The following is a 22621-nucleotide window of genomic DNA, read 5'->3' as shown; positions in this document are numbered from 1 at the left end:
TAACAGTCCAGTTGCCTCTTTTTATAGAAAAACAGGCCCAGGGAACTACTAGGGCTTATCCAAATGTACAGTTTGAGGCAGAGTTAGGACTGGAACCCAGGGCCTCCTGGCGCTCTCCAGAGTAGAGTTTCTTAGGACCCTGCAAGCCAGCCAAGTCCAAATCTCTGGGCCAGGGCCTGGAGTCCGCCCTCCTCGTTATCTCCTCTCCTCTCGGGGTGGCTGAAGCTCATGGTACAGAGCTCCCAGCTCCTGTCAATGGGGCCCCCTGGGCCTGAGCATACAGAGACCCCCATTTAGGTGAACTTGGCCTGCCCCCCCAAGTCCCACCCTGCCCCAGCCTGAGGCTTGCTGCAGTGTGACCCGCCCACCTCAGCCACCAGGACTCCTTCTTTCTCCCTTTATTGCCTTTCTCATTCTGCCCCTCATAACAGGCTCCTCAGCTAGGGTAGCTGCAGGGAGGGTGGCTCCCTCCTGCTCCTCAGAAGGTGTAGGCCCCCACAAAGACGGTGAGCCTCAGTACAGAGCTGGCCCGGTAGCTCATGAGGGAATTCATGGTGACCATCTCCAGGTCCAGCACGTACTCCCGGGGGCCTGTCACCGGCCGGGCGAGGACCAGCATGGCGCTGACGTTGTTGATTTGCTGCAGGGCAGTGGGTGGAGGGATATATGTTGTGTCAGCCTGTGTGCTAGGCCCCTGCCCCAGCGTCACCTCCCTGCCCCGTGGCTGTGAGGTGGAGGGACAGCCCTGGCCAGGCTGTGACCCCAGACTCTTATCCAGCTCTTTGACACCCTCAACGTCTCTCCTCCCCAACCCAGGCTCCTGCCTTCAGAAATCTCCTGCTGGGGCTCTTCCCACCCTTTCCAGCTCCTTCTGTCTGACCCAGGCTAACTGATGATTCAAGGTCACCATGTGGCTCTTGGGAGTGGTGGGACCTTTGGTGACCTAAAGTGAGCAGGCTCCCTTCAGAGCATTCAGTTTCAAAATGAAAGAGAAGCGCTGGTTCTAGACAAACCCCTTCTCCTGGTGAGACCCATGCATGCCACTGCCACTCACTGTGAGCAGCTCACTGTGAGCCACCCCTGGCCCCCTCCCACCTAACATCCACCAGCAAGGAGTGGACTTGCTGACCCCAGGCCCCTGCACACGCCATTCCCTTGGTTTGTGTGTGAGATTGAGATCAGATATGGAAAACCAGTACCGGGACTCAAACTCCCGTGTCCGAGTGCTTCGTTAGAATTGCATTTAACCGTCTGTCCTTTGCACCATGGGAATTTAGAATACCCCTGTGGTCCTACAGAAATCCCGCCTCCGGGGGTGGGGCTTTGGGGAGGGGAGGGGCATAGCAGCCTGGCCGAGTTCCCCCTTAAGGCATCCTGGAGTTCAGTTTTAGATTGTGCATGTCAGTTGAGGGTTGCAGAAACCTTACCCTAATGTAGAAGTCCCCCTGCGAGTTTCCGGCACGGATCTGAAAGGCATTGTAGGCACCGGGGTAGACAGACGTCGCCTGGATCTGGAACACGTCAGCGGGCACGCTCCGCTCCGAGGTGATGGTCATGTAGCGGTGCACAATGGATGAAGGCTGCTCTCGACACAGAGGGTTGGAGGCTGGGCAGAGGCAGCGGCTAGAGACCCCGAGGTGGGGGACATGAATGAGCTCCTTGCCTGTCCCCCCAATTTCTCCTACCCTACAAAGGAAGGGAATTCCTAAAGGACCCTCCCACCCCTGTGACTGGTTGTCATGAAGGACTATGATTCCCATCAGCCCTCAGGGTCACTCCCTTGTTCGAATAGATGCCAGTCAGCCCCAAAGCCCCCTGGGAGACGTAGTTTCTCTTGGGGCCTGGCATCAAATTGACTCACTTGTCAGAGACCTGGACGTAGGGCTCCACACAGCGGTTGGTGTCCACGCAGCGGTAGCCCCCATGGAAGTTGACACAGGTTTGGGCCTCGGAGCACTGGTGCGCACCAGACTCACACTCGTCAATGTCTGTGCCAGGGGAGAGGGGCTAGAATCGGGGGCGTCAGGCTGCCAGCTCCTGACACCATCCTGCCCATTCTACCCGGGCAACCTGTACCTTGGCAGAGGCGTGTGGCCAGCAGCTGGTACCCCTGTGGGCAGTGGCAGGAGAAACGGCCTGGCTCGTTGACACAGCGGTACTGGCAGAGGTAGCTGGAGTAGCTACACTCATCAATATCTGAGGAAGCAGGAAGCATGGGGATGGGGACCCCGGGTCAAGGGCAGTCTTCACCCTTCAGTCCCACAAACATTTCCTAAGAAGGCCCAGCCCCGTGTTAGGCTGAATGTAGGAAGACAGAGGGATGAGACAAGCCACAAGCTCAGCCGGGAGATGGAGGGTTCAAACAAAGTTCTGCCCAGGCTGCCCCAGCTCCGACTTCTCTCTGCCCAGAACTGGAAGAAACACTGAATAAAGTTAGTGGGAATCTAGAGGCTTGGGTGTGAATCCCACCGGCTGATTTAGGGGAATCTTATTTTCCCAATCAGTAAAATGAGTGTGTTAGACTAGATGAGTCTCGTGGGTCTGCCCTGTGCTGTAACCTGCCCAATTCCTGCAACCCACAGTCAGCCCGAGCACCCAGCGGTCACCTCCAGCTAACTGAGCTTCACAGGCAGACCATTTCCCTTCTCTTGTTCCACTCATGCTGCCAGGTAGCAGTGAGGCCTCATCCCGCAGCAAAGCATAACATAGGGGGTATGTGCCAGTTTACAGGGTGTGAGAAGTCTAGGATCGAGCCCTGGCCCCATCTCATCCTGGCTGTGTGAACTCGGGCAGGTCACTTAACCTCTCTTAGCTGAATAATGAAAGTCACCACGGCCGGGCGCGGTGGCTCAAGCCTGTAATCCCAGCACTTTGGGAGGCCGAGACGGGCGGATCACGAGGTCCGGAGATCGAGACCATCCTGGCTAACACAGTGAAACCCCGTCTCTACTAAAAAAAATACAAAAAACTAGCCGGGCGAGGTGGCGGGCGCCTGTAGTCCCAGCTACTCGGGAGGCTGAGGCAGGAGAATGGCGTAAACCCGGGAGGCGGAGCTTGCAGTGAGCTGAGATCTGGCCACTGCACTCCAGCCTGGGCAACAGAGCCAGACTCCGTATCAAAAAAAAAAAAAAGAAAGTCACCATTTACCCAGGACTTTGTGCTTATTTTAATGTAATCCTCTCAACAAACCTGGAGGGAGATCTGAATGTCCTCATTTTGTAGAGGAAGGAGAAAATCATACCTCCTAGGATTCTTGAGAGGAAGGAGGCCAAGTGTGTCAGGGAACACACTACGAGGGCAGGTTCTCATTAAGTGGCAGTTAATTCACTTTAAAGCACTGCAGCTTGAGACTGGCTGGAGCCCATCTTTCACACTCTCACCTAATCCTCAACACAACCCATTATAGAAGCAGAAACAGGCTCAGAGAGAAGCGACTTGTCCTAGTGCAAAATTCAAATGCAGGTAAATGCAGGTGAGCCTGACACGTGGGACAAGTGGCACCCACATCCTCAGTCTCCCCAGTAGGCTTCACTAGGGACCTAGCTGCCTCTTCTTATGCCTTCCCCACTGGTCTGGGAGTGCTCCACAGCCAGCCGGGGTGGAGTACCCAGGAGGCAGCTGGGTGCACAGTGACGGGACGCGGAGGCCTCAAATGGAGAACTGTGTGGCAGGAGGCACGGCATAGGTAGGGGGGCTCATGGAGGAGTACGCAGCAGGGGTGGAGCTCTCACCACTGCAGGAGAAGCCATCACGGTGCAGCTCATAGCCCTGGTGGCAGCGACACAGGAAAGTCCCATAGGAGTTGAAGCAGCGCTGCTCGCATGGGGCCCCCATATCACACTCGTTCACATCTAGGGGTGCCAGGAAAAACAGGGATGAAAGCGGAGGAGCAGCCCAGAGCCTCCACTCTACCTGGGCTGGTCAGGAAGGGAGCGCCCCCACCTCACACCTCCCTGCCCAGGACCCAGGAGCCTGGCCCGGCCCAGCCTCACCCACACAGGAGCGGTTGTTAGGCCCCAGCTGGAAGCCCGGCTCGCACTGGCAACGGAAGGAGCCAGGCAGGTTCACGCAGCGATGCTGGCAGTAGCGGTAGCGGCACTCATCTATGTCTGGGATACAGGCAGGAGGAGGAGGGCGGAGGGCAGAGGGCAGGTGGGCTCGAGCCAGCTGGGACTCAAGGCTTAACCACCCATAATCCTGCCTGTGTCCGGGGAGCTGAATTGGGCAGGGTCAGCCAGGACACTTCCCAAACACACCCCCATACACACCCTCTGTGTCTGATGACAGGAGGGTGAGGTGGCAGGGGCTGGAGGTGAAGCATGGGTTGAATGGGGGTCAGGTGCTAGGGCAAGGGCCAGACCAGGGACACAGAGCCTAGAGAAGCTGCTCCCTGGACTCACCCACACACTCGGGCCCGATCTTGCGGTAACCATCAGGACAGGTGCACTGATAGGAGCCAGGCAAGTTATGGCAGTCCTGGCTGGGGCGACAGTCGTGCAGGGCCTGGGCACACTCGTCCACATCTGCGAGAGACACCACTCAGCCCCTGCCTGGGATCCCGCACACCACCCAACATGACACATAGATCCAACACTTGAATTCAGTTCTCTCAACAGCACACGTAAGAGTTCACCAGCCTGGAGCCAACAGGAAAGGCACCCCTAACCTCTAAAACCGCATGTTGGGGGTTGCATAGGAAATAAGGTCTTGTCCACACACCCCCAGAAGCACTGATTCCTGGACTCTCCTTCCTCCAAGGCCTGTGGCTCCCAGGGGACAGACACTGGAAGGCAGAGTTCCTGCAGTGTCTCTGCAGCAACCAAGGGGAGGGGCCCGGAGCTGGCTGGAGCAGTGGCACACAAGCTGGGGCCACCTGTAGCAGGTCGCAAACAACATGAGTGTCTGGATGAGGGTGTGGACGTCACCAGTGGCCCTTTTGAGCCGGGAAGGAACATGAGGTCTGAGTTTAAGACGCTTGGTGAGGGGACTGGAAGCCCGGCATCAGAGCAGTCCCCACTCACCCACACAGCTCTCCTGATCGTCGGGCTCATAGCCTGGTGGGCAGGGGTTGGGGTGTTGAGCGGGAGGCACTGGTGGCGGGGGTCCCTCGCCATGTAGGTCGTTGATGACGGCAGCGGAGCGGGGCAGGCACAAGTAGCCCCCGTAGTGGTTGATGCACTTCATTTCTCCCTTGCAGGCCTCAGGGATGGTCAGACACTCGTTGACATCTGCAGAGAGGGGCCTGCTGGGCACAGCCAGTCTCCTGGGCTGGCCCTGGAGGGAGCGGAGCAGGAGCCCAGCTCGGCCTTCTTGAGATGTGTGGCCCCAGCAAAGCCTTCCCACTCTGCTCAACAAGCTAAGTCTGCCTGCCCAGGACCCCTCCCCAGGGTTGGTCAAGGCTGGAGGTGGGGCAGCTGTTCCCACTGTTGCCCTCATTCTTGGCCTGCAAGTGGGTCTCTATCCCTCCCCACAGCCCTAGCCCTAGCTCAGCTCAAGAGCGGGGGCCTCTTTACCCACCCCTAGGGACACTGCCCTCCCAGGTCGTGATGAGACAAAGAGCTGGGACAGGAGAGTGGTTCAGAGAAGGCGTACAGGATCCAGCTCTTCTGAGGGGTAGGGGCAAGGTTTCCTGGGTTTCGGGGAGAGGGCGAGGCCACCCCTAGCTGAACTGGCCTCCAGAGAACCACAGCTGGCCTCGGTGTAGCAGAGCTGGGCACAGGACGAGCTGCTGGGCTCCCATGGCAGCTCTCGGATGTGGGGTTGTCCCTTGGAAAGCAACTATCAACCCCTTTCTGGGTTCCTGGGGGTGTTTGGTCCCCCAGGCACACACACCCCGGCAGTGCTGGCTGTCTGGGTCCCACTCATAGCCATCTGTGCATTCCTGGAAGGGAACCAGAAGTGGCCAGTGGTCACCCTAAGATCTCCTCCAACTGACCAGGCCAAGACTAGGGCCTGAGCCTGGCCACCCTCCAGCCTGCTCCAAACAAGGGCCCCCAGCCCTCCACCAGCCAGGGGGAGGAGACTTCCCCGGCAGCAGCCACCCCGGGGTCCCAGGCTCTTCCTCCCTACCCTTCCCATCCCAGGCCAGCGGCCCTCACTGTCCCCACCGTGTAGCTGTCGGGCTCTTCGGAATCCTGAGGAGAAGCTGATCCCAAGAGCAACAGCAGCAGCGCCCAGAGCAGTAGAGACCCGGGTAGGCAGGAGGCACAGGGGAGCATCCTGGGGCTGCGAGATGGTGGACACCGGTCAAGGGCCTCTGCCGCGGCACCCCACTCCCTGTGCCCGGAGTCCGAACCCAGCCCCCGCCACTGCCCGCTCAGCAACGTGCTTGGGTCTCGGGGCCTCCCAGGGCTGGGGGCCGACTCCTCACAGGCCCAGGTCCCAGGCCCGGGTCCCAGGCCCACCCGCCCCGGCCACCCCGCCCCGCGCCCCTGCGGCGAAGGCCGAGGAGCGTGGGCCTCTGTGGGCGCTACGCTGCCGCGGATTCGGCCGAGACTCCGGCCCGCGCTCTCCCCCACGGACGGTCACAGCCACTCACTTGGGCCCGCGACGCCCCCGCGGCCCGCGGCTCTGGCGGCTCGGCTGGCTCCGGCAATGCCTGCGGGCAGACGGACGGGCGGACGGCACAGCTCCCTGGACGCGCGGCCCCAGGAAGCGCCCCCCGCCCGCCCGCCTGCCGCGACGCGGCCCACCCCGGCGCCTCCGCCCGCCCTTCGGCGGATTCCTGAGCCTGCGCCAGGGGGAGGGACCCCGACCCCCCGCTTCTCCGCCCCCGGCCAGCCACAGGCCCCCACCCGGTCCCCCGCGGCGCCGCCCGGAGCCGCCTCCCGACGCGGGTCCAGGGTCCCCCAGCGATCGATCCTGGGGCCCTGACCTTGATGCCAGGCCCCCAGACTTACCCGGGGGCCCCCAGACGCTCACCAAAAATGTCATCCTGCTCGCCTAGATCCTACCTAATCTGCGCCCCCAGAATTTCATCCTGTGCACCCACACCGTAATCCTGGAGCCCCCAGATTCTCATTCTGCGCCTCCCGAGATCGTCCTAGGTACCCAGAGCCCACCTAACCCAGTCCTCCAGACCCTCAATCTGCTCCCTTCAAAATTTTTTTCTCTGCCCCAGACCGTCATTCTAAAACATCCTAAAACTTCATCCAGGGTCCCGAGACCCTCGCCCAGGAACGAGAGGCTCCCAGGTGCAGAACTGTCCTTCTCGCTCCCTCCTGCCCTCCACCCCCAGGACCGTCTTTAGCCAGGTGGTCTTCACTGCACACAGCGTTCCCCACACCCTCCATCCACAAAGCTACAAGTTTGGGGGCGAGGGCGGCAGTTCCCTTTTGGCACAAAATGAATGGAAGCCCCTGAAAAGGAGGGTAGGGCTGATGTCGGACATGTAGGATGCCAGGGTCGGGTGCCAACGCGCCTCCTCGACCTCCTCGCACCCGCGTCCCCCGCCCGGTTTCCGCCTCCGCCCCAAGTGGGGGCGTGTCGTTGGGGGCGGAGTATGGGCGGTGCTGGCTCCCAGGAAGGGGTGTGGCCTCTGTTTGCCCACGTCTCTGGGCGGGGCCAGGCGGGAAAGCGCTGCGTGTCCGGGGATCCCCCGACTGGGGCCCGCCCTTCCTTTCCCTTTGCCATCCCTGCTTATCCCCGCAGTCGCCCTCCACGTGACCCCAGCCTGCCGAGGACGGGACGTGCTGGTGGGTCCCGAGGCGAGCTCCTGGGGTTCAAGTTAACTGCGCAGTTCCCGCTCCTCGCCACTCTACCACCACCATCCCTCCCAGCCGCTGGGGCCAGAAGGTTAAATGATAGTTCTTCAGGGACCGGGCGCGGTGGCTCACGCCTATAGTCCCACCACTTTGAGAGGCCGAGGCGGGGGGGATCACCTGAGGTCAGGAGTTCCACACCAGTCTGGACAACATGGTGAAACCCCATCTCTACTAAAAATATAAAAATTAGCCACGCGTGGTTGCGCGTGCCTGTGGTCGCAGCTACTCGGGAGCTTGAGGCAGAAGAATCGCTTGAACTCGAGAGGTGGAGCTTGCAGTGAGCCCAGATCACACCACTGCACTCCAGCCTGGGTGACAGAGCGAGACTCCGTCTTAAAAAATAATAATAGGCCAGACGCGGTGGCTCACGCCTGTAACCCCAACACTTTGGGAGCCCGAGGTGGGCAGATCACAAAGTCAGGAGTTCAAGACCAGCCTGGCCAACAAAAACACAAATTAGCCGGTGTGGTGGTACGTGTCTCTAATCCCAGCTACTCCGGAGGTTGAGGCAGAAGTATCTCTTGAACCTGGGTGGGCAGAGGTTGCAATGAGCTGAGATTGTGCCATTGCACTCCAGCCTGGGTGACAGAGCGAGAGTCCGTCTCAAATAATAATAATAATAATAATAATAATAGCTCTTTAAAACAAGAAAGACAATAACAAGTGTTGGCAAAGATATGGAGAAACTAGAGCCCTCATGCACTGTTGGTGGAAAATGGTTTGGCAGTTTCTCAAAATGTTATCACATGACCTGACAATTTCACTCCTAGGGACACAAACCTAGGATAATTGAAAAGATATGTACACACACACAAACCTGTACACAGCGTTTATAGCTGCATTATATATAAGAGCCAGTGCAGAAACAACACAAAATCTGTCAACTGATGAATAACAAGATGCAGTACATCCATACAGTGGAACATTATTTAGCCATAAAAAGGAATGAAGTACTGATGTATGCCACAATATAGGTGAATTCTTGAAAATATTATGTGAAGTGAAAGAAGCCAGACACAAAAAGCCACATATTCTATTTATTTTTTATTTTTTTTAGGTGGAGTTTTGCTCTTGCTCAGGCTGGAGTGCAATGGCTTGATCTCGGCTCACCACCATCTCTGCCTCCCAGGTTCAAGCAATTCTCCTGCCTCAGGCTCCCGAGTAGCTGGGATTACAGGCGCCTGCCACCACGCCCGGCTAATTTTGTGGTTTTAGTAGACATGGGGTTTCACCATATTGGTTAGGCTGGTCTCAAACTCTGGATCTCAGGTGATCCACCCACCTCGACCTCCTACAGTGCTTGGATTATAGGCGTGAGCCACCATGCCCAGCACACATATTACATTTATATGAAATAACCAGAATAGGCAAACCCGGAAAAACAGAAAGTAGATTAATGGTTGCCAGAGGAAGGTGGGGAATGGGGAGTGACTGCTAATGGGTCTGGGTTTTCTTTGGGATAATGAAAATATTCTAAAACTAGATAGTAGTGATGGTCACATAACTATGCAAACATACTAAAACCCACTGAATTGTACACTTCAAAAAAGTGAAGTTTCTTTAGGAGGCCGAGGCGGGTGGATCACGAGGTTAGGAGATCAAGACCATCCTGGCTAACACGGTGAAACCCCACCTCTACAAAAAAATTAGCCAGGCATGGTGGTGGGCGCCTGTAATCCCAGCTACTCGGGAGGCTGAGGTGGTAGAGTGGCGTGAACCTGGGAGGCAGAGCTTGCGGTGAGCCAAGATCACTCCACTGCAGCCCAGCCTGGGTGAGAGAGTGAGACACCCTCTCTAAAAAAAAAAAAAAAAAAAAGTGAATTTTATAGTCTGTAATAATACCACAATAGGCCGGGCATGGTGGCTCATGCCTGTAATCCCAGCACTTTAGGAGGCCAAGGTGGGTGGATCACCTGAGGTCAGGAATTCCAGACCAGCCTGGCCAACATGACAAAACCCCAACTCTACTAAAACCACAAAAATTAGCTGGCTATGGTGGTGAACACCTGTAAGCTACTCAGGAGGCTGGGGCAGGAGCATCACCTGAACCTGATAGGTGGAGGCTGCAGTGAGCCGAGATCGTGCCACTGCACTCCAGCCTGGGCGACAGAGCAAGACCCTGTCTCAAAAAAAGAAAATATAAAAAAGGCAGGAAAGGGGTGCTGCTATCACCCCGTTTCACAGATAGGGAGGCTGAGAGACTTGTCCATGGGACTTGCACTCATGTCCCACGGACTTCAAGACCCGCTGAACTCCTTGCCTCATATTAGAGCATTAAGGACCCGCCCTGCGAACACCCACTGTGTGCCACAGTGGTGGGTGCTCCACTAAGTATCATTCCACTCAAGCCTCAGCCTGAGAATTGTCATTGCCAATTAGAGATGAAGACATGAGGCCCGGGGGGATGACTCAGTGCACGGCTGGTGCACAACCCGGACCTGAACCTCCATCTTTGCACTTTCCAGCCTGAGTGAGCCTCCCACTTGGAGTTGCCTCCTCAGAATGCCTCCCTGGTCCTCTGCACCCTCAGTGACTTTCCCTGCCTTGGCCTGCTCTGCACTGGGTCCCTTTCAAGGTCCCAGACACCACTGGATCAGTGTCTCTCTCTGACCAAGTAGTGAGTTCCTCTCAGGCAGTGAGGCCCCTGTGCCTGTGGCCCACCCCTTACTGGGTGACAGCAAGGATCTGCAGTGTCGGCAGGCGAAGGGACACATGAGTAAGTGGGTGGAGGAAGTTCACTGATCCACTCAACAAGCTTACTCAGCTGGGCGCAGTGGCTCATGCCTGTCATCTCAGCACTTTGGGAGGCTGAGACAGGTGGATTGCTTGAGGTCAGGAGTTTGAGACCAGCCTGACCAACATGGTGAAACCCTGTCTCTACTAAAAATACAAAAAAATTACCTGGGTGTGGTGGCGCGCACCTGTAGTCCCAGTTACTTGGGAGGCTGAGGCAGGAGAATCGCTGGAACCTGGGAGGCGGAGGTTGCAGTGAGCCAAGATCGTGACACTGCACTCCAGCCTGGGTGACAGAGTGAGACTCCGTCTCAAACAAAACAAAACAAAACAAAAAATGTTTACTGAGTGGCCACTGTGAAGCAGATGCTGTGGTGCTAGGCACCAGGGACACAGCACTGACTAAAAACAGACCCAAACCTTCTGGCCTTGGGAGCTCTCGTTCAAGGGAAGGAAAGAGGGGATCAAACAGGAAGGCCACTGGGCCCCACACCTCCAGTCCCTCCTCCCCGTGGCCTCCCACATCCTACCATCACAAGAGACCCACATTGGGACCTCCACCTATGAGGGCTGACATGGAGCCTTAACCATCAGTCACACAACAGGATAAGCCTGGCTGGGGCCCATAACTGGGCTCTAGAACCACAGGGCCAGGCACCACTCTGGGGATGGTCTGTCCATGGCATTTCAATAAAGGCAGCAGCATGCTTTTCAAAGAGAGAAGCCCCTTGGCTTACACTCTGGACAGGGCGACAAAGTGTGGCCTCACGACCCTGGGAGGAATCCTAATAAAGAAATGCAGTAGTGAGCATGTAAGTGAATAAATCCCAGGATTACAGCTGTCCTGTCTCCCGCCCCATGGAAGCCTAGAGAGCCAGCTCTTCACACCCTTCTCTGGTCTTGGTCACCAGTTCTCAGCCTGAACTCCTAGAGGGGAGGTCTCCAGCCCAAGGACCCACTTAGAACAAAGGCAGCAGTAACGGGTGTTAATACTGCTGCCCAGCCCTTGACCTCACAAGTTAGGTTTTGGCCTCCCTCTGTCTGTGATGCTCACAGTTATCCTTCTGTCTCTTCATCCTCATCCCTAGACCATGGGAGGGATGAGGAATGGGAGGCACTAGCAGCAATAGCTGCTCCTGGACTCTGACTCTGTGCTTTCCTGTTTTGTTTTGTTTTGTTGACATGGAGTTTTACTCTTGTTGCCCCGGCTGGAGTGCAATGGCGCAATCTCGGCTCACGGCAACCTCCACCTCCCGAGGCGATTCTCGTGCCTCGGCCTCCCAAGTAACTGGGATTATAGATACCCGCCATCACATCCAGCTACTTTTTTGCATTTTTAGTAGAAACAGGGTTTCACCATGTTGGCCAGGCTGGTCTCGAATTCCTGACCTCAGGTGATCCACCCGCCTCAGCCTCCCAAACTGCTGGGATTACAAGCGTGAGCCACCACGCCTGGCCTGGTTTTGTTTTTTTGACACAGGATCTTGGACCCAGGCTGGAGTGCAGTGGCATGATCATAGCTCACTGCAGCCTTAATCTTCCAGGCTCAAGCAATCCCACTGGCCTCAGCCTCCCCAGTAGCTGGGACTACAGGAGAGCACCACCATGCTTGGCTAACTTTTATTATTATTATTTTTTTTGTAGAGATGAAGCATTGCTCAGTTGCCCAGGTTTGTCTCCAACTCCTGAGCTCAAATGATTCTCTTACCTTGGCCTCCCAAAGTGATGGGATTACAGGCATGAGCCATTGTGCCCAGCCTGCTTTCTTGTTTACAACTTATGATGATCAATTGTTCAGTCAACAAACACCTAGCGAGACTGCCCCATGCCTAGCCCTATCCTGGGCACCGAGGACACGAGCAAACTGAACACTTCTGGTGTGGCTGGAGGCAGATGCCCAATGGGCACAGGTGCAGCTGGGCTGAAGGGGCTGCAAAGCTTCTACCAGAGGTTGGGGAAGCAGGGAAGGCTTCTTGAAAGAGGCAGCCATTGAGGTGACTGAGCTTCATAGTATGAGCAAGAGTGGTTCCTTTGGCCAGGCGCAGTGGCTCACGCATGTTATCCCAGCACTTTGGGAGGCTGAGGCGGGTGGATCACCTGAGGTCAGGAGTTCGAGACCAGCCTGACCAACATGGTGAAACCCTGTATCTACTGAAAATACAAAAAAATTGCTGGGCATGGTGGTGCATGCCTGTAGTCCCAGCTACTCGGAAGGCTGAGGCAGGAGAATCGCTTGAACCCGGGAGGTGGAGGTTGCAGTGAGCTCAGATTGTGCCACCGTACTCCAACCTGGGTAGAAAAAAAGAAAGAAAGAAAAAGGGGTGGGTTGGGGAGCAGACAGGCAGAGGACTGAAACCCTGAAGGCCTGTGGGTTCTAGGGGTCCACCCCCCACCCACCAAGCCTGTCTTCCCCTTCGTGGTTTCTCCAGCCCCGCCCTCACACCCTCTATCTGCACGGCTTCCTGCCTCCATGCCACTCCAGACTGCACCAGCATGGCACTGACTGCCCACCCCTCCTGCCTCCTGGCCCTGTTGCTGGCAGGCCTAGCCCAAGGCATCAGAGGCTCCCTTAGGGCCCAGGTAAGTGCTCCCAAAACCTTACCACTGCCAGTCCCACACCTGGGGTCACCCCTTCAGAAATAGCTGGCCTGTCATTCTCATTTTTCAGAGGGAGTCATTGAGGCTGGAGAGGGGGCTGACGTGCCCAAGGGCACATGGGAAGACAGAAAAGGCTAACTGGCTGACCCCTAGCCCAGTCCTTGCATGGCTAGGAGCTAAGGTGCGGCCCCAGCAATGATTCCTCTGCCCACTGCCCCTCTCTACCCTTGGTTCCTTGCCAGGACCTCGGTCCCCAGCCGCTGGAGCTGAAAGAGGCCTTCAAGCTGTTCCAGATCCAGTTCAACCGGAGTTACCCGAGCCCAGAAGGTATCACAGGGCACATACATCTCCACTCCAAGCCCCCACTTTTTTATTGAGACGGAGTTTCACTCTTGTTGCCCAGGCTGGAATGCAATGGCGTCATCTTGGCTCACTGCAACCTCCACCTCCCGGGTTCAAGCGATTCTCCTGCTTCAGCCTCTAAGTAGCTGGGATTACAGGCATGCACCACACTTGACTTTTACATTTTTAGTAGAGATAGGGCTTGACCATGTTGGCCAGGCTGGTCTTGAACTCCTGACCTCAGGTGATCCACCTGCCTCAGCCTCCCAAAGGACTGGGATTACAGGTGCGAGCCACCGAGCCCAGCCATACCACTTTGTAATAGATGAAAAAATCGAAGCTCAGGGTGGGGAACAGGCATGGCCAAGGCCACTGAGCAGGACAGGGCAGGGCTGGGCATGTGCTCCCTGGTTTCCTGAAAGTGTGGGTGGGTCCGGGATCATTCTTTGCTATGGATCTGGAGGGCAGTGGCAGGGGTGACGTCCTGCCCTAGTCCTACGTGATCCCCTGGCTCCGCAGTCACTTCCCTGCGATTCCAGGCAGTGGGCAGGGGGCCACCACCTAGTCATTCGTTCATTCAGCAAACACGCAAGGACACCCATTTTGTCCCGACGGTGGGGACTTCTTCTCTAGCCCATGACCTAACCCCTGCCCCTGCCCTTTCACTGTACTGATCTTTCTAGGGGGCTGGTCTGCGTGTGCCTTTTAGCCCAGGCTGCCCGTGCCGTCGTCTCCTCTCCCCGTCATGTTCCAGCTCTCCTCCTGTGGTCAGAGGTGTAAAGGAGGTGGCCTGGCAGGAAGCTGGTCTCTGGCCGCACATCCTTTCCTTGAGTCACTGCCACCAGACCCCTTGCCTGGCTTCCCACCCAGGGTGGCCAGAGATGGTCTTCTCGCTGCCTCTGGGGAAAACCCAACCCTAGTGGGCTGGGTAATCACTTCCTGGGCCTGGGTATCTGCAGTGGGGCCTTGTAGGGGCTACACGAAAGGAGCCAGTGCTCAACTGGGTGGGTGTGGGTGGAAGGGTGCCCAGCCAGTGGCTACTTCCTGCCCCTGAGGGTTTGGGAGTCAGCCTAGGACAACTCCCTCTTGGTCCAGAGCATGCTCGCCGCCTGGACATCTTTGCCCACAACCTGGCCCAGGCTCAGCGGCTGCAGGAGGAGGACTTGGGCACAGCTGAGTTTGGGGTGACTCCATTCAGTGACCTCACAGGTACCATTAACCCTTCTGGCCTGTAGGTGGTGGTGGGGGAAGCAGTCTCCCCAGGGACACTGGCAGCTGGACCCAGTGGACCTTCGATTTTCACTTCCCAGGGAAGGAAATTCATTTCCCTGAGGACCAGGGGCTTGGGTGCTGGTATCAAATCACCCAGTGCAGGGGCAGAATCTCTGCAGCCCTGTGTCCTAGCCCAGCCTAGGGGCCAGCACAGCAGCTGCACGGAAGCACCCAGCAGGGAGTCCAGCCTCTCTAGGCTCGGCACCCCTGCCTTTTTGAGACAGGGTCTTGCTCTGTTGTCCAGGCTGCAGTACAATGGTGCAATCACAGTTGGGATTACAGCTGGGACTACAAGCCCGCACGACCACACCCAGCTAATTTTTCTACTTTTTGTGGAGATGGGGTCTCGGACTCCTGACCTCAAGTGATCCATCTGCCTTGGCCTCCCAAAGTGCTGGGATTATAGGCATGAGCCACCACGCTATAGGCATGAGCCACCACGCACGGCCTATCCTTGCCTTTTTGCCCCTCAGGGCATTATGGGACCAAGGGCTGGAGTGGGAGAGGCAGAACAGGGAGAAGGGGTCAAAACAGAGACCTCAGTGGCCCTGTCTGTTCCCCAGAGGAGGAGTTTGGCCAGCTCTATGGGTATCGGAGGGCAGCTGGAAGGGTCCCCGGCATGGGCAGAGAGATAGGGCCCGAAGAGCCAGAGGAGTCAGTGCCTTTCACCTGTGACTGGCGGAAGGTGGCCGGTGCCATCTCACCCATCAAGGACCAGGTATCTGCCCCTACCCAGCTCGCTCTAATTCAGCTAAGTGGTGGGAAGGAGAGGGGCATGGCCCGAACACCGAGCCCCACCTCACCCTCTCGCCCTCCAGAAAAACTGCAACTGCTGCTGGGCCATGGCAGCAGCAGGCAACATAGAGGCCCTGTGGCGCATCAATTTCTGGGATTTCGTGGATGTCTCCGTGCAGGGTAGGGCTGAGAGAGGGTGCGGGTGTGACAGGGAAGGGAGGCCTAGGGCCTGGTCACCCACACTGTCCCTTCTTGCACCAGAACTGCTGGACTGTGGTCGCTGTGGGGATGGCTGCCACGGTGGCTTCGTCTGGGATGCGTTCATAACTGTCCTCAACAACAGTGAGTGCGCTGCCCTGCCACTCTGTGCATCTGCAGGGGAACAGGGTGGGCAGGAGCGGAGCCTCCCCCTTGTCTTACTTATCTGCAGGCGGCCTGGCCAGTGAAAAGGACTACCCGTTCCAGGGCAAAGTCAGAGCCCAAGGGTGCCACGCCAACAAGTACCACAAGGTGGCCTGGATCCAGGACTTCATCATGCTGCAGAACAGCGAGCACAGTGCGGGCAGGGCAGGGACATGGGCGGAGGGCAGGGACAGACACCAGGGCAGAGGCAGACACACTGGGCGACTGGGCTAGGAAGACAAGAGGGGGTGTGGGGAGCGAAGGAGCGAGAGAGAAACCCACATGCCCACATGCCAAGGGTCTGATGATGCTCCCGTCCCCAGGAATCGCCCAGTACCTGGCCACTTACGGCCCCATCACCGTGACCATCAACATGAAGCCCCTGCAGGTGGGAGGGGGAGCTGGCGGGGGAGGGGAATACAGGGGACTTGGCCCTACACTCAGCCCCTCGGCCCCCACCCCCTGCAGCTGTACCAGAAAGGTGTGATCAAGGCCACACCCACCACCTGCGACCCCCAGCTTGTAGACCACTCTGTCCTGCTGGTGGGTTTTGGCAGCGTCAAGTCAGAGGGGATATGGGCAGGGGCAGTCTCAGCCCAGCCTCAGCCTCCACACCCCGCCCCATACTGGATCCTGAAGAACTCCTGGGGGGCCCAGTGGGGAGAGAAGGTGAGTGTGATCTATTGGGGGAGGGGCAAAGCAGAACAGGCCTCTTCCCACCCGTGTCCCCTAACCTTCTAGGGCTACTTCCGGCTGCACCGAGGGAGCAATACCTGTGGCATCACCAAGTACCCGCTCACTGCCCGTGTGCAGAAACCGGATGTGAAGCCCCGAGTCTCCTGCCCTCCCTGAACCCACCTGGCCCCCTCAGCTCTGTCCTGTTAGGCCAGCTGCCTCCTCGCCAGCCCTATCCCCAGGTTTTTGCCCATCTTCCCAATGGCAATACAGCCTGAATAAACCACGACCTCTGGCTTGTGAGTGGACTCTTCTGGTGGATGGGCGGAGCGCAGACACCATTCCCTGAGATATGACCCAGTTCCCAAGGGGCCACAGTAAATGTCCATCCTTGTACACGGACACCAGGTGCTCAGAGACAGACACAGGCACATCTGCACGCCCCTCACCTGCTCCCCGGAGCGAGGACCAGTCTCCAAACTCAAGGCAACTTTATTGTCAGTGTGGGCGGGACATTGGGCGGGGCCTCAGTCATGATAGAGGCGCAGGAGGCAGCCGCGGAGGGTGCCCATGTAGCGGTCCCAGAGGGCCTGGTGTCTGTAAGAACATGAACAGTGACAGCTGAGTTTTCACAACACTCACCGTGGTGGAGGCCCTGCCCTGAGTGCTTTCTACACCTTCATTCATTTCGCCCTTAGAAAATTCTTACAATTCTTCTCATGATGAACCCCAGTTTGTATATGAGGAAACTGAGGCATGGAGAGGTTAAGAAATCTGCCCCAAATCACACAGCTTCTAAGAGGGGGAGCTAGAGCTTTGGTCCTACCCCCAGGGTAGCAGAATGAGGAACCCTGAGTCTGCAGGAGGCGAGGTCCTGGCAGGTGGCAGGCTGGGGCAAGGCCAAGCTGGACAGGAGGACAGGACTGCTCACCGGAAGCCATCAAGGGAGTGGACAGACGCTGAATACTGATTCAGGAAGAACCGCACGTCGCTGAGTGGCCAGTGGTCGGAGCGGCAGGGTTCCACAAACTGTGGGCCCAAGAGAATACTTAGCACTTGTCTAGGCCGGGAACAGGCTAGGTTGGGCATCAGAGGGCACAACAGCTCACCTTCTCCACGAGGTCCACAAACAGGTCTCTGACATCTTTATTGTGAGTCAGCTTGGCGGCCACGTTCACCAGCCCCCGGGACAGGTTCTGTGGGGCAGGGATCCTTGGAGTTCTGCTTTCTGCCCCAGAAGTTGGGAGCTGAGCACAGAAGCTGGGGGAGGAGTAGGTCCCTCCCCAGATCCATCCACCTCCCTCCATCAACCAAGTCCCCATTGTTTATGAGCTGCTCCCGTCAGGGGCCACCAGAGGGAGCAGCAGCGCCACCTGCTGGCCAGTCCCTGGGAGGGGCAGAGCTGCCCAGTAGGGGTGGCGAACTGGAGGCTGACGATGCCAAGGGCCAGAGGCTGGATGGGACCACAGACCTTGAAGTTGGCTTCCATCTCAGAGAAGACGCCCAGCTTTCCCCGGAGAGCAGTGCACACCAGGCTGCAGAGACCGGGTCACACCTATAGCCTCCTGGGCCCCTACTGCAGGCCCTGCCCCATGGCCCCCTATAAGGTCACCTCTTGTGCAGGTCCAGAAGGTCCTTGTCAGCCACTAGCACCTTGAGTTCCTTCAAGTCCTGGAGAAATTCCTTGTCTAAGTCCATGTCCATGTCATCCATCTGCGAGTCTATGAGGCCATGAAGGGGGTTGTGGTGTGTGATAAAATCCCCTCCTGGGATAGCCTAAGCCTTTCCTCACCCACTACCTCATTTCCCCCCTAGGGACAGAAGAGGAAATGGAGTGTCAGAGAGATGCAGTGACATGTCCCGGGCCACAGAGAGGCTATAGGTCCTTTGTCTGCAGACAAGCTGTGTGTGGGGAAAACATTCTATGGGCGGGGGAGCCTGGGTGTGGGCCCTGAACAGAAGCGAATGCTGGGAACCGGGGTCCTGTGGGAGAAACTACTGGTGGGGAATCAGGTCCTGAGGATGGGGAGGCATCCAGGCACCTGGGTCAATGGGGGCCTCACCGACGGCTCCAAGGGTCCAGTTTTGGATCATGAGCTCAGCGCAGAAGGCAAAGTCACCGAAGCTCAGATACTGCAGTTTTTTCTTCCCTGTCTCAAAGCGGTTGTTAGCAAAGAAGACGATGGCTGCATAGTCCCTGCACAGAAGAGAGGAGGGTCCTCTTAGGGCTTGAAATTCCTTCTTAGGAAGCAGCTGCAACCTCAGCTGGGTGTCCGAGTTCTGGCCTCTCTCCACCTCAAGTCGCTGTGTGACATGTCTCAAGTCACTTCTCTACGCCCTTCCCCCATCTGTACGAAGAGAAGGTTCCAGCCCAAGTTTCCTAGTGGATACAGTGGGAAACCATAAGGGTAACAGTTACTATTTACTGAGCACTTTGTAAGTGCCAGGGCTGTGCCATGGCTTTACATATGGCATCTCTCAACAGCCCAACTGGAAATCGCTGGACTGTGCTTTGCATCCAGGTCAGTCTGGTCCAAAGTACAGACCAAGTTGGGTGCGGTGGCTCAAGCCTGTAATCCCAGCTACTCGGGAGGCTGAGGCAGGAGAATTGCTTGAACCAGGAGGCAGAGGTTGCAGTGAGCCGAGATTGCACCATTGCATTCCAGCCTGGGCAACAAGAGTGAAACTCCGTCTCAAAAAAAAACACAAAAAGTACAGACCAAAAAGTGGGATAATCATTCCCCCAGCATACTAAGGAGGTCAGAAGGGTTGGGGTAGGGAAGGTGGACGAGCCTCAGGGCCTAGGGAAGTAGTGTGCAGGATGGGGAGGTGGCTAGCTCCTCACCTGGCCAACCGGTCAGAGAGGAGGAAGTGTTGCTGAATATTGTCCACCAGGGAGCCCCGCATTTCCTCTACCACCTTGAAGACTCGCTTAAAGTTGTCAAACTGCAGGGCAGTTAAAGTAGAAGAGAGGACTGGTCAGAGTGTCCACCATGTCACTCACCCAATAAACCACTTACTGAACATACTTCCCTTCCCCATCCACCTATCCAGTCGGCAAGTGCTGATTTAGCATCTGTTATTCCTTCAACCAACTATTGGTTATTAGTACTTGTTATCAACTCAAATGCTTAGCAGCTCCTGCCGTATCTTGCCTTGGATAAATGTTTACTCAATCTTCTCTCTAAATCCAACCCCATTTTAGCACCATGCTCTCCAGATCTTCACAAGTTTGAGTTGGAACAGAATTTCCTGGCTAAGCCCCAGGAACTAAAAAATAAAAAACAAATGCTAAGCTATAAACAGAAAGCTCACAGGAGATACAAAAGAAAGGCATCAAAGGCCCAGAAGGGTTATTTCTTCCTGGCGTATCAAAAAGGCTTGTGGAGAAGGTGGCATCTCATCTCCTGTCTTGGATTTCAAGGGGTAGATATTGCCAAGAATAGTACCCTCCAGGTAGAGCAACATGAGTAAAGGAAAGCCTGGGGACTGGAGAAATGTAAGCCTAGAGAGGTCTGCAGGGACGAGATCACAGGACAGTCCATAGGTCAAAGCCAAGAAGTGCAGCTGCTACCCAGGAGGCAGTGAGAGCCCAAAGTCAGATCTGGGCTTCTGAAATGTCACTCTGGCCATACAGTACAGGATAGCTTGGAAGGAGCAACAGGGAGCCAGGCACAGTGGCTCACACCTGTAATCCCAGCATTTTGGGAGGCCAAGGCAGATGATCACTTGAGGCCAGGAGTTCAAGACAAGCCTGGCCAACATGGTGAAACCCTGTCTTTATTAACAATACAAAAATTAGCCGGGTGTGGTGGTAGGCACCTGTAATCTCAGCTATTGCTGAGGCTGAGGCACAAGAATCGCCTGAACACAGTAGGCGGAGGTTGCAGTGAGCCGAGATCACACCACTGCACTCCAGCCTGGGGCACAGAGCAAGACTCCATCAAAAAAAAAAAAAAAAAAAAAGGAGGGGAAAGGGGAAGGGAGGAGAAGACTAGGTATGAAGCTGCTGCCACAGTTAGAGGCTGGAGCTGGGGCAGTGGTCAAAGAGAGGGAGTGAAGTGCAAATGGGATGCTGTGTCTGTGTGGGTGCAGTGCCCACCTGTCTCCGGCAGCTCTTGAGGGTGATGCCTGTTTTGGTGCTGATGTCATCCAGGTCTTTCTTGGTGCCTTTGGACAGCTTCTTGCCCAGCACCTCCCGAACAAAGGCCTCATCAAAGGCATAGTACCTTGTGGAGTCAGACAACACCATTGACCCCCCCACAAAAGAGAGGAAAGGGGGCCTGGGTCTGACCCCTTCTGCTCTCAACTTTCTGATGGCTGGGTAAGTCCCATCCCTCCCTGGGCCTGTTTCAGCCGGGAAAATGGGTATACAGTCAGACTGGTTGATGTCTCCACCATCCCACAGGGTGAGCACCTCTCGATGAGTAGTGCCTGCCGGGAGGGCGGAATCTGGAAGATGAGCTGGTGCAGTAGCTTGGGTGGTGCGTGCAGCAGCCGCTCCAGCATGTGGAAGGTGCGGTAATGGTCCATGGTGTCGCTCTGCAGCACCGCTGCCGTGGCGCCCGTCTGCTCCAGGATTCCCGAGCGCACCCGCAGGGCCACCGCGTCGGTCACTGGAAAGTGGGCGCTAGCATCAGGGCCCGCCCCGCCGACGCCAGAAGCCCTTAAGGGATTACATTCTCTACCCCTATAACACCGCTTATTCCCAGGCGCTTGCCCACTTCCCTAAAGGATGCCCAAGTCCTAGCCCCGCCCCCTCTCCCATTCAAAACAACCGCTCCGCTGACGGGCTTCCCCACACGCCCCTCACGGACCCGAGTAACCATCGAGCCAGAGGCGATACACGTCCTCGTCGATAAGGGTAGTGTTCCCCACGAAGATGTCCAGCTCGCTGGTCATGGCGACGCCCGGGGCCGCAGCGCCCCGAGCAGGAGTGAGCACCGCTCGGGCCTGGCGCGCCGCCTCCAGGCCACTTCCGGGAGTGCCGAGATTCCGCTCCCGGCATGCGGACCCAACATAGGACCACTTCCGGGACACAGCCAGTGGGGGCGGGGACGGGGCGGGAGCAGCGAGGGAAGAGAGGGGGAGGTCTGCGCGGAGGAGCAACGCTTCCTCCCGCCGGCAGGGGGAGTCGAGGGCTCCTGCGTCCTGTCTCCCCTAGGCGGTCTGCAGGAGCACGAAGCGAGTTCCTCCTTTCATCTCCACGGTCCGCGCAACCTCTCCCCTCACTTCCTCCTGGCTTTTCTCCCACCTTCTCTCCCCTCTTCGGGACCTCCTAAGTTTGACCTGTATCCTAAACTTAGGGGGTTTCACAGGGCTCTGTACTAAATCTCTTCTCCGCAAAAATGGGCTATGGCCCGACTTCCTCGGGCTCTTGCTGGAGACCCTTTTGTCCATCCTGCGCATGAGCACCTCTCCTGGGCCTGGGGCGCCTGCTCCCACCTTGGTTTTAACCACACCCCCATCCCCACGAGCTACTGACGTCTCTAATGAGCTCTGCCTGGAAGTTCACATCCGGAGGGGCCGCCTGTTGGCCAAGTCCGTCCACACTCTTCCCGTAAGCCCCTCAAAAGCTCAACATATTCTAGACAGACCTCTCGCTCTCCCCATTTGTTTCTTTACTGCGTCGCTATCTCAGTGACAACCCTAACATCCACCAGTTCTCATAGGAGAAACCTGGGCGTTCTCCCAGACTCCTCTCTCCCCACATTCAGTTCGGCTGATTTGCCTCCCGAATATTTCTAGTATCTGTCCTCTCCACCCCCACTGACACTGCCCCAGCCGTTTTTCTGCTTAGCCCTCCTTGCTCCTTGTCACAGTTACCAATCTCCCTGTTTATGTCCCCTCCCAGCAGGGTTCGGCCCACACAGGGTTCGGCCCAATCTTTTTAAATACTTTTTTTTTTTTTTAGACAGAGCCTTCTCGCTCTGTCGCCCAGGCTGGAGTGTAGTGGCGCGATCTCGGCTCACTGCAACCTCCGCCTCCCGGGTTCAAGCAATTCTCTGCCTCAGCCTACGGAGTAGCTGGGATTACAGGCTCCTCCCACCACGCCCGGCTAATTTTTGTATTTTTAGTAGAAACGGGGTTTCACCATCTTA

The 22621-nt window shown here is 56.8% G+C and overlaps 4 protein-coding genes across 6 annotated transcripts in view; 1 reads left to right on the top strand and 3 right to left on the bottom strand.

Annotated features, from left to right (window-relative positions):
• On the bottom strand, positions 1-7477 carry EFEMP2 (EGF containing fibulin extracellular matrix protein 2). The gene is made up of 11 exons (XM_023186339.2): positions 6539-7477; positions 6108-6225; positions 5833-5881; positions 5022-5228; positions 4401-4523; positions 3993-4109; positions 3732-3851; positions 2077-2196; positions 1862-1988; positions 1428-1623; positions 1-640 (listed from the first exon to the last, which is right to left on the bottom strand). The coding sequence occupies exons 1-11, from the start codon at positions 6931-6933 to the stop codon at positions 479-481; spliced, it is 1734 nt and encodes a 577-aa protein (XP_023042107.1). The 5' UTR covers positions 6934-7477; the 3' UTR covers positions 1-478.
• The window catches only part of LOC111533669 (pyruvate carboxylase, mitochondrial-like), a 1148173-nt gene that overhangs the window by 75047 nt on the left and 1050505 nt on the right, over positions 1-22621 (bottom strand). The gene's annotated exons all lie outside the window — the stretch shown is intronic.
• CTSW (cathepsin W) lies at positions 12916-16823 on the top strand. Of its 2 annotated transcripts, XM_023186291.1 has the most exons (10): positions 12916-13076; positions 13337-13421; positions 14532-14645; positions 15272-15426; positions 15527-15623; positions 15705-15785; positions 15874-15999; positions 16169-16233; positions 16314-16514; positions 16587-16823. In XM_023186291.1, the coding sequence occupies exons 1-10, from the start codon at positions 12990-12992 to the stop codon at positions 16695-16697; spliced, it is 1122 nt and encodes a 373-aa protein (XP_023042059.1). In that variant the 5' UTR covers positions 12916-12989; the 3' UTR covers positions 16698-16823. The 2 variants fall into 2 exon arrangements, with proteins under 2 accessions (XP_023042059.1, XP_023042058.1); XM_023186290.1 differs by lacking the exon at positions 16169-16233.
• Positions 16995-21571, bottom strand: FIBP (FGF1 intracellular binding protein). 2 transcript variants are annotated; one of them, XM_023186292.1, is made up of 10 exons: positions 21338-21571; positions 20938-21136; positions 20623-20749; positions 19366-19466; positions 18563-18717; positions 18133-18241; positions 17992-18055; positions 17630-17716; positions 17452-17549; positions 16995-17117 (listed from the first exon to the last, which is right to left on the bottom strand). In XM_023186292.1, the coding sequence occupies exons 1-10, from the start codon at positions 21420-21422 to the stop codon at positions 17048-17050; spliced, it is 1095 nt and encodes a 364-aa protein (XP_023042060.1). In that variant the 5' UTR covers positions 21423-21571; the 3' UTR covers positions 16995-17047. The 2 variants fall into 2 exon arrangements, with proteins under 2 accessions (XP_023042060.1, XP_023042062.1); XM_023186294.1 differs by having other exon boundaries at positions 18584-18717.

This window comes from Piliocolobus tephrosceles, chromosome 13, assembly GCF_002776525.5.
Source record: "Piliocolobus tephrosceles isolate RC106 chromosome 13, ASM277652v3, whole genome shotgun sequence".
NCBI lineage: Eukaryota > Metazoa > Chordata > Mammalia > Primates > Cercopithecidae > Piliocolobus > Piliocolobus tephrosceles.
This window is presented reverse-complemented; position numbering and strand designations above follow the sequence as displayed.